Here is a 9,254-nt window from a genome sequence, read left to right as displayed (position 1 = left end):
GTCGTCATTTGGACAATGTACTTGCTGGAGTTTGGAGCTAGTTTCATAGACTAATGTCAAAGGTCGTCTCATATGTCTAGCTACACGCCATGAAGGGCTTACTAGTTGCAAATGAGGGAGAAGGTTTATGTGTGTTGGCTACTCAGTAACAAGCCTCGGGTTTCACATGTTAGAATCTGAAACGGTTATGGGCAGTGGCCATTTAGAAAATACCTTTCTTTAAAGTAACACTATGCAACAATGACACTTTGAGGTATGGTTTTATAGGCAACTAGTTTTGGTACCATCTTCATTCATTTTGATAGCATAGACACACCTGTGTCTTCCTCACTAGCCATCCAGGATATGCCCTATGTAGTTCTGTACTGCGCTGGAACACCCTGCAAAAATGGAGGAAAAGCTTTCACATTGCCAGCTATACTGGCAAAAGACACCGTTAGTGTTTTGGCAAGCTTCTATCAGTGTCCCCTGGACTGTTGGTGGTGTTTGCAAGGTTTTTGCATGCCTTTTAGGTAGTTAGCTTACTAGTTTTGGAACAGAACTCCGTATTGCTGCTTCAACAAAAATGACTTTGCATGCATCCCATTTTTGCATACTCTGGTTTAGTGGTTATCCATTTTAGTGCCCAAAACTTCACTGGAAAAAAGGCTTGTGTGAGAGGTTTCAAAACACTTTAATGGAAAAAACATAAGACTGGGGAAAACAAACAAACAATAAAGAAAAAAACTCATTTGAACCGTTTCTCTCATACAACAGTAATGAGTAGCTGCCTGTAAAAATACTAGCTTCATAATTAAAACAATAAACAGAATATCCAATTAAAAACATGATAAATTCAGTAAATTCTGAATGCTACAAAAGTGCATCAACAGAACAGGGGGGGAAACCATACAAAATGAGTTACACGGGTATAAAATCGAAGTAAGTAGAAAAAAAAGCTTATTCTGTTAACATTCCAAGATCTTCCAACATAAAACTAGCTAAGTATCACACTCACACAAAGTAATCCAAGAGTATGTTTTTGTTTGTTTTTTAAAGTATGCATATTCAGTAACCGTATCTGAAAATAAGTCATGAAGTTTGTAAATGATAACGAAATCAAATGCATATACTGACAGGCAAACGTGAAAGTGCTGTATAAGCATAGTAGTGGGCAGAGACGCCCCTTCATATCAACCCTCGTGGGGCTGCAGTGGTGGGCAGGACGAGACGTCCTGATTGGTCACGCCAACATTCCCGGAATCCCCGTGGCTGCCCTCAGAGGCAATTCCGTCGTAAAGGCAACGAAAACCGTCATAGTACTCATCCGCCTCCCTCTCTCTGCGGCTCCTTGGTCTGTGTCCACTTCGCTTACGTCTGGGCCGGTCCTTCGGATACCAGCCTGCCACCTGCTTTGGTTCTGGGCCTAAGGATCGGTACTTGGTGACGTAGGTGCTGTTGAATATGTACACGGCGTTGGCTGGCAGAGAGACCCTGAGGCTAGACAGGTATTCATCCACCATCTCCTTACACCTGATGAACTCGGAGCTCTCGATCTAGGAACGATGACAACATGGTAAACCAGAAATGCTACAGACTAGGAAGTTTCTTTTTTTTATCCAACCATGTAGGTAAACAAGACAAAAGGGCAATATTTTAAATACATAAATATGTTCACACTATGTCCAATTTGCCATCAATGGGATGACTATAAAAACTATCGTAGTATAAACAATCAATGATCGAAAAGGTTCTTGACCATCTATAAAGCCCATCATGGAGTAGTCTAATTCACATTTAGTGAGAGACAGGGATTTAAGCATGATTTAAGATTACATAGTAGGATTCCTATAACAAAATATATGGATATCTTTATTCCATTCATGTAGTGCCCCAACACAGTTTATTGTGTGTCATGCATACCTGTGCTTTGTTCAGCAGTTCGATGAAAACGGAGAACCAGTCAGGGGTGAGCGTCTCCAACTCCAAGGTGATGATCGCCAAGGCCAGCGTGGAGCCCTTGCACTGCCACAGCTGGTGGCACGCCATACAGTGCTGCACCTGCCTGGTCCACAACTCCGCCTGGAAGCAGGGCCTCTTCTGAGCGGCCGCGAGCAGGGGCAGGTAGGGGTGATCAGACAGCAGCAGGGCATGGAACTGTGGGAAGGTCAGTAAGGTGGGGAGGGGGAGGGTATGGGTGGGGCAAGGAAAAAGTGCAAAGAAACAAAGACCAAAAGACATTAATCATCCATGACCCCAACATCTCTCTCCACTGAGGAAGGGTTCATCCGTAATGCCAAACATGTTTCTCCTTCTTTGTGATAAATCCAGATCCTCTCCATCGTAAGGCGTTACAGGTGTGTTTAACCCCTTCATGTGTGCAGAGTATGTATATCTCCTTGATGCAGTACATGACTGATACTGTATGTGAAAATAAGTGACAGGGAAGTTTGATAATAGTCCAGGTTCATTGTTTGGGTGTGATGTTACCATTTGTCATCGATCAAGTCATTGCATTGAGCGTATTAATGCTTACATTTTGTATGTTCCTTTCCAACCAATAAGCCATGTTGTTCGATCAGTGTTGATGTTCAGATTGTAGTGTAACATTAGCAGGAAGAGGATAGAGTGCTATGATTTTTAAGATGTCCAGTTTTATAGAGTATTATTAATATTATCATTATTATTTTGGAAGATAAGTTACAGACCTAGGCATCAGCATCACTGATCAGATTCCAATTAATGGTGCAGTCTACATTTTGTTTTATCAAAAAAGAAAATATATACTCTATATATATTATTTATACATCTAGGGCTATATCATTATTCTAAAGGAACGGTAAAAAGATATCTCCCACAATACTATCATTGTGGGAGATTATACATATATTGATCCTTGGTGTCAGGCGTGCTTAAGCATTTGTCTACTTTTTCAGGGAATGAAATGCTACACAAATGCAATTGAACCCCTGAAACGGAGAAACAAGATTCATAGGATGCACATTTTTAAAAACATGGCCATGAAGAATTACTATTTTACCACAGAACCACACAGTATATATATATATATACACACACACACACACACACACACACACACACACACACACACACACACACACACACACACACACACACACACACACACCACACACACCACACACACACACACTGCACCTTTAAATGGATTTTCACTGGAATGTATTGACTTTGCATATGCTGAAATATTTATTTGAAAAAGTTTGAAATTGAATTTATTTTTCTACAATATTAGAGTTCACATTTCACTATTTTGTTTTTGCACCTAAGGACTTTGTTACACTGTGGCATATTTTTGTTATTGAAATTACACAGGGTCAACTATTTCAACACTAATTTCCTGCAAAAAAATGTGGATGGATCCCCTCTACTCGACACCCTAAATGTTTAGTGTCAGGAATTTACCCATGTTGTGCCATTGAACGTCATTTTTTCAAATCTATGTAAAAAATTGGATAAAGTCCCTTACTAATTCTTATTTACTAATACGCAATGTAAATTCTTATTTAAGACAATGGGTGGTGTCTACAATGGCTATTCAGCGGTGGTGGTTGTGGTCCCAACTTTATGACTTTACAATTCATGCCATTACTGGCAAAGCCACATTAATTTTCAAAACGGCAAATGCTTAGTCATAATAATATATTTTGTGGTAAAACCTGTGCTATAAAAGAGCAAATATTTACATTTATTTCTTTATGGATTCCCTATTTTCCAGAGGATTATACTTTTTCTGCTTTATTTCTGGAACTCAAGACAGATAAGTGCCTTGGCCAAATATGCATCGCACTTCACCCATCATGCTGACAGCTTGCTTGTAGTGTTTTAGTATCATCTCTGGCCAACTGCTCATTATGGCATAGACAGCACAGTCAAAATTAACGCACAATATCTAGGACCAAGACTATTTAGCTATCGATTGCAGCAGCCATTTTGGCTTGCAAACATCCCCCTCATATGTACACAACACGCACACACTCAAGGATTGCTAGTACATGTTTTCTTGTGATTTTGTACAAGTGTCGTTTAAGCCAGTGCAAAGAAAACAGCCCCTTTGTGTGAAACTTACGATGTGAACGAAATCAATGGGTGTCGATGTGTAAAGATCCCACTGCAGCTTGTCCAGGATGATCCGCTCCATGCGAAGGATTTCAGCTGTTGAGAAGCTGCAGCCACTCTGTGCCAAAAGGTCTTTAACCGATGCAATTACCTGTGACCAGAGACATCGTGGAGGAGACCAATAAAATGTGTTGTACTGAACTTCAGACTGGCTCTTGACTTTCTGTGTAGACTATAATATTTTACAGTTTATTTAATGACCAGAGAGGTGAATGAACATTTGCACAGTGCAATGCTTAACATTGAATAAACCATCATGCATGTAAATACCTCATCCTCTTCATTGATCTTTGCAGCAAGAATGAGTGTTGTGATTGCAATACACTTCAGGTACTTTGCCTGCGCCTGCAACAGAGGACAGACATGTATTTAGTAAGTATATATATAGGTACTTAGTTGAATTACTTAGGTCAAGTCTTTCAATGGAATTTCATCACTACGAACTGACTGAACTGTGAGGCATTCCAGGTATGTGGTTTAGGGTCATACCTGGGTATGTGAACTCAGGGTAAACTCAATGGTAAACCTCCTAAAACAAGAGCCCTGTGGCTTTGTTTTGCAGGTAGAATGAGTTTACCACTTAAGCCGAGTTAACTTGAACAGGTTTGGCACTAAACCGAGTCCTTGGAATACCCGATACTCACCTTCACGGTTGCCAGCAGTCTGTTTAGAACACAAACACCAAGTGCATACGTTTCCTGACAGAACTGAAATGCAGCATTCATTTCCCTCAGCCACAAAATCACTTCCTGGTATTGTATGAGGGATATGTCGGAGCCCTAGAAGTCATAGAACAACACTGTTGAGCATATTATCTTACGAGATAAAGATACAAACAACCTCATCCCATACACCATGTGACATGCATCAACTGGTTATAAAGTTGTAGACACATAACATCACCTGTATCTGATCATTCTCCAGGACTGGTGCTTTCCACAAGCGAGCCTCCCGGGCTAGGGCATCCTCCAACAATCTCATCAGTCGCTGGCTCTCCTCAGACCCACACAACTTCATCGTTGCATCCGGGTTGGCCAGCCTTTGCAGTCGGTGCAAATTTTATATAAGTTAACCAACTTCGTCGAAGTCGTAAAGCCATGCAATGGTGCTACTTTGTGCAGTACTTTCGGACTAAAGTGCAATGATGGACACAATTTAAATTAGTTGCACTGGTTTCAGCACACTTCAAACAAGATAATTTGAGAAGTTCATCAAGCTCAACTTAAAAGTATAAACACTCATTCTATAGCGTTTTGAAGACTTGTAAACAACCCTGTGCATTGGTGACAACCAATTCAGCGCCCTTTTAATGTTACAGCCCTAGTGTTACAAAAACCACCATCAACAAAGTCTGTGTCAGCACCTTACATTCTCTTAGTTTTTCTTTGCATATGTGGAATAACTCAAAAATCTGACCCACTTAAATGTGCCTTTGGATAGCCTATTTATCTGCAGCTAGCATACCTAACGTTAACTGAACATAGCCTGTGGGCGGGCGATTTGGAACAAGCTAGCAGCTGCACAAAAGAGATAGTAGCGAACAAGAACAACCACATAGCCTGGAGTTTTTTCGGTAATCTTACCTTTGTAGGAGGTAAAATGCTTTCCTTCGAGTAAGATGTACATAGGCAATTCAATTATCCGTGTTTTTCAAAATTGCATTTCATTTCAAACATCGACAGAGGTCATTTTGCTTTGGGATAAGTTAGTTAGAGGGAAACCGAGGAAAAAGTAACAAAAGAAGTCACGTCATCACATTGCTTTTTAAATAGTTCAACTACTGTGATGTATTGTTAGTTTTGCACAGAAACTACAGAGACAAAGCAAGTATGTGCTGTTCAATCTCCACTAAAGCAGTCTTTGAAAAACTGATTCTGTTTTTGAACGCTCCCGACTCCGCCCACATTTTTCGTCACCCTACAGGAAAATGTAAAATGTGTTAGTGGGTCGTACATACGGGTACTTTACCATTAAGCACATCTCTCACGTACGAAATTTGCCCATCCGGGATTTGGTGCACTTCCGCCTGGCAACCATGTCCGCCCTCTTGTTGAAGGTGCATGCAAATAGGCTAAATCTGAATGTGGGAGGGTCCGTTCTCATTTTTTAGGTGGTGGATTGACATTATTTCAATCTCCGGTGTTAAAGAAAAAATCCCTATGAATGGGGTTTTGGAAAATCGTCAAAATAACGCCCATGGTGCTTTAGAGACCTCACATTCCATTCTGTTAAATAAAATACATGTGTATGACGTCTCCAAATAGACTTTACTTTAGACCCATTATATCTCTAAAATATATCTGTTGCTATCCCTTTGCTAACTGCGAAAAATAACAGACTACAAAGCAAGTCACTTAGCTTATCAGTCATTTTTGAGACATGGGACAAAACATCATGCAAAATTGAAAAAAAAAAAAAACTTTATGCTAAATAAAAAAAATTACACTGCACAAATGTATTTAACACATCCTTTTAAGATGCAGAGATATGTTTTGATACAACCTCCCAAAATCTTTGATCAAAATGTGCCTTTTAGTTTTTTTTTGTGTCAATACCGTCACACACAAAAAAACACAAATTCATTTTCACCCACATATTTCAAACACATACTCTTGTTAGAATACAATTTGCATTTAACCTACAATTCCTCGATAAATATTCATTCATTCATTCATTCATTCAGACTTGTCGGGGGTCTCAAGGCAACTGTCTCGGAATGGGTAGAGACAGCATTTTGTGCTCTTGGGATGATAGGCCAATGGTGTGAGCAGTGCTGGTGTGAGCAGTACAGGCAGTGCACATGTGCCGATATCTCCACTGACTTTCTATAGCAGCCTGTGATAGCATCTTTACCACACTTCTCACATCTACATTCAATGACAGGTGAAGTTTAACAAGCAATACAACTAAGCAATAAACAGTCACACCAGGACCCAAGGGTTTGTTGTGATTGTCGCAGCCAAATGTGACTGAATCTGCTGTGGGAATTCTCAAAAATTGCAGTGCGTTTAAACTGCAGTGATTTTGAGCAAATGTTTTGGAGGATAAATAACAGAATGTACTTAACACAATTATCCTCCTCAATTGTATTTAGTCATTATCATATAAAATGTGTGACACCTAATGACTTCTCAGTACAACTAAATCAGTGTGTCCAGAGGAGGGTTCAATCATTCACATGTAATGAATATAATGAGTATAAATTAATAAAAAGAGACCGTTTCATCAATATTTCAAGCAACATTTTAAAATATCTCCAAAGAGGGACTGAGAGTGTGCTACTGCTGGTAAGAGAAGAAAAAAACAATACACACTTCCACAGTTTCCTTTTTGGTGTTCACTCTAGAATACTGTTTTTGTGTTATTTTTTTGTGCCAGGTGTTTGCTGCCAGCACACTCTGAATTCTGGCACAGTGCAAAGCTTTTGGGAGCAAGAAATAGAGATTTCTCTAAACAAAGTGGCCCCCAAAGAGGATTAAGTGCTCTAATCCCACCCTTTCTTGAACTTACACAACCCAAAACACCTCTCCAAATGCATCCAAATAGCAGGCTCACCCTGGTAGAAACACAGCCCAGACCTGAATTCAACAGCTATAGTACTATAGGTATATTCCACATGCAAACATTGCCTCATTGCCTGTAATAGATCCAGACATGACCTGGTATATTACACACACAGACTGGGGCTGATTCTAGAGTGGGTCTGGACACCCTGCTCATGCAGTCTCTCATGCTCAACCCAAGAGCGCTCACAACACACACACATGCCACTCCATACCGCCAGTGACAACCAGGCCTATCTTACTTCCCTAAAACTCTGCCTTCTCCAAAGAGAAAAGCCCGGATGTTCACCTCTTGTGTGACCGTGCAACATTTTAGGTTTTAAAGAAATGATTAGCGTTCCTGAATATATGACCCTTACAATTTATTACATTTTTAGTTTACTGAGTGTTGTGTGCACTATGTCCACATTATAGATAGGGACCAAACAGCAATGTTAAGAAGTCACCTTCTATTATTGTCAGCTTTCAAATGTTTTGATAAAATTCTAATAACCAACAAATGTAGTACACCATTTGTGTGTTTTTGCTCTTCTTAAGTTTTATTATATGTTTACTGTAACGCATACTGTAATTATTACTGTAATTATTATAATTTTTATTATTCCACATTTTTGGAGCCACTTCTCCTCCGACACTGACAGCATTCCAGCGCTGATTTATCCTAATGCCTAATGTAGTGAGTGGTGATAGGTCCTCTCGTTAATTCTTTAATGTCGTTATTAATCGCTTATTTTCCTATTGAAAATGAATGGAAGTGCAGTGGTTGACCTGGGTTTGATTCTTGAGTGGTGCAAGTTGGCTATTTCATTAAGTTCATCTCAAAAGTAATTGAATTAAAGTTCTAAAATGTAACATACCACCATACAAGCTTACAATAACTATTATAATATAAAAATTGTAACAAATACGTTAGACATGAATTCTAAAGAGATGAGTGTTTACACTCTTTGTAATACTCTTTCAGTGTACCATAGCTGTTACTTGTTTAGATAAAACTGTGTATGTTATACTCGTTCAGTGTACCATAGCTGTCACTTGTTTAGATAACACTGTGTATGTCATTCACTACCTAGGTACCACTAAAGCAAAGTGTTTCACTTGCACTCTCTTGCTGTGGAGGAAGCAAAGACATCAGGCAATCTTCACAGGGACAAAGTTGTCAAGTTTTCCTAGATCTCATTGAGGCGCACTGCACACAATGATTAGTCTGAATGTTGTTTGTGCCATAATGTCAGTAAATCATTGGTGTTAGAAAATCTCTACCCTGTGACTTGCTAGGCAATATGTATGTGTCATCCAACAGGTGGTAGGACAGTCAAACATTTCTTTTGTAAGGGGAAGTCTTAGCATCCACGTAATTGCATAGCTTACAATATGCAACAACTGACACATTTTCTCAGGGGAAATGTATTTCTAGTTACTCTTATTATTCCAACTGTTTTTTGCGGCATTTGATATATATATATATATATATATATATATATGTATATATATATATACATTATGTTTGTGGGATTATTACATTTAAAGATTTCTATTACGTTTGCTGTTTAT

The 9,254-nt window shown here is 39.2% G+C and overlaps 1 protein-coding gene across 1 annotated transcript; it reads right to left on the bottom strand.

Moving 5' to 3' along the window:
- Positions 1–657: 657 nt before the first annotated feature.
- On the bottom strand, positions 658–6,000 carry ccni2 (cyclin I family, member 2). The gene is made up of 7 exons (XM_012827697.3): positions 5,721–6,000; positions 5,041–5,176; positions 4,782–4,916; positions 4,408–4,482; positions 4,088–4,228; positions 1,903–2,136; positions 658–1,535 (listed from the first exon to the last, which is right to left on the bottom strand). The coding sequence occupies exons 2-7, from the start codon at positions 5,152–5,154 to the stop codon at positions 1,173–1,175; spliced, it is 1,062 nt and encodes a 353-aa protein (XP_012683151.2). The 5' UTR covers positions 5,155–5,176; positions 5,721–6,000; the 3' UTR covers positions 658–1,172.
- Between the last annotated feature and the right edge of the window lie 3,254 nt (positions 6,001–9,254).

The sequence above is a fragment of the Clupea harengus genome, chromosome 8, assembly GCF_900700415.2.
Source record: "Clupea harengus chromosome 8, Ch_v2.0.2, whole genome shotgun sequence".
NCBI classification, from domain to species: domain Eukaryota; kingdom Metazoa; phylum Chordata; class Actinopteri; order Clupeiformes; family Clupeidae; genus Clupea; species Clupea harengus.
This window is presented reverse-complemented; position numbering and strand designations above follow the sequence as displayed.

Bases quoted from the DNA above. Each gene is read 5' to 3' on its own strand.
- ccni2 (XM_012827697.3), bottom strand. From the start codon at position 5,154: ATGAAGTTGTGTGGGTCTGAGGAGAGCCAGCGACTGATGAGATTGTTG. The intron at 4,483-4,781 runs GTGAGTATCGGG...CCTCTGTTGCAG, and splicing joins GACTGCTGGCAACCGTGAAG to GCGCAGGCAAAGTACCTGAA. The intron at 4,229-4,407 runs GTATTTACATGC...CTCTGGTCACAG, and splicing joins AGATCAATGAAGAGGATGAG to GTAATTGCATCGGTTAAAGA.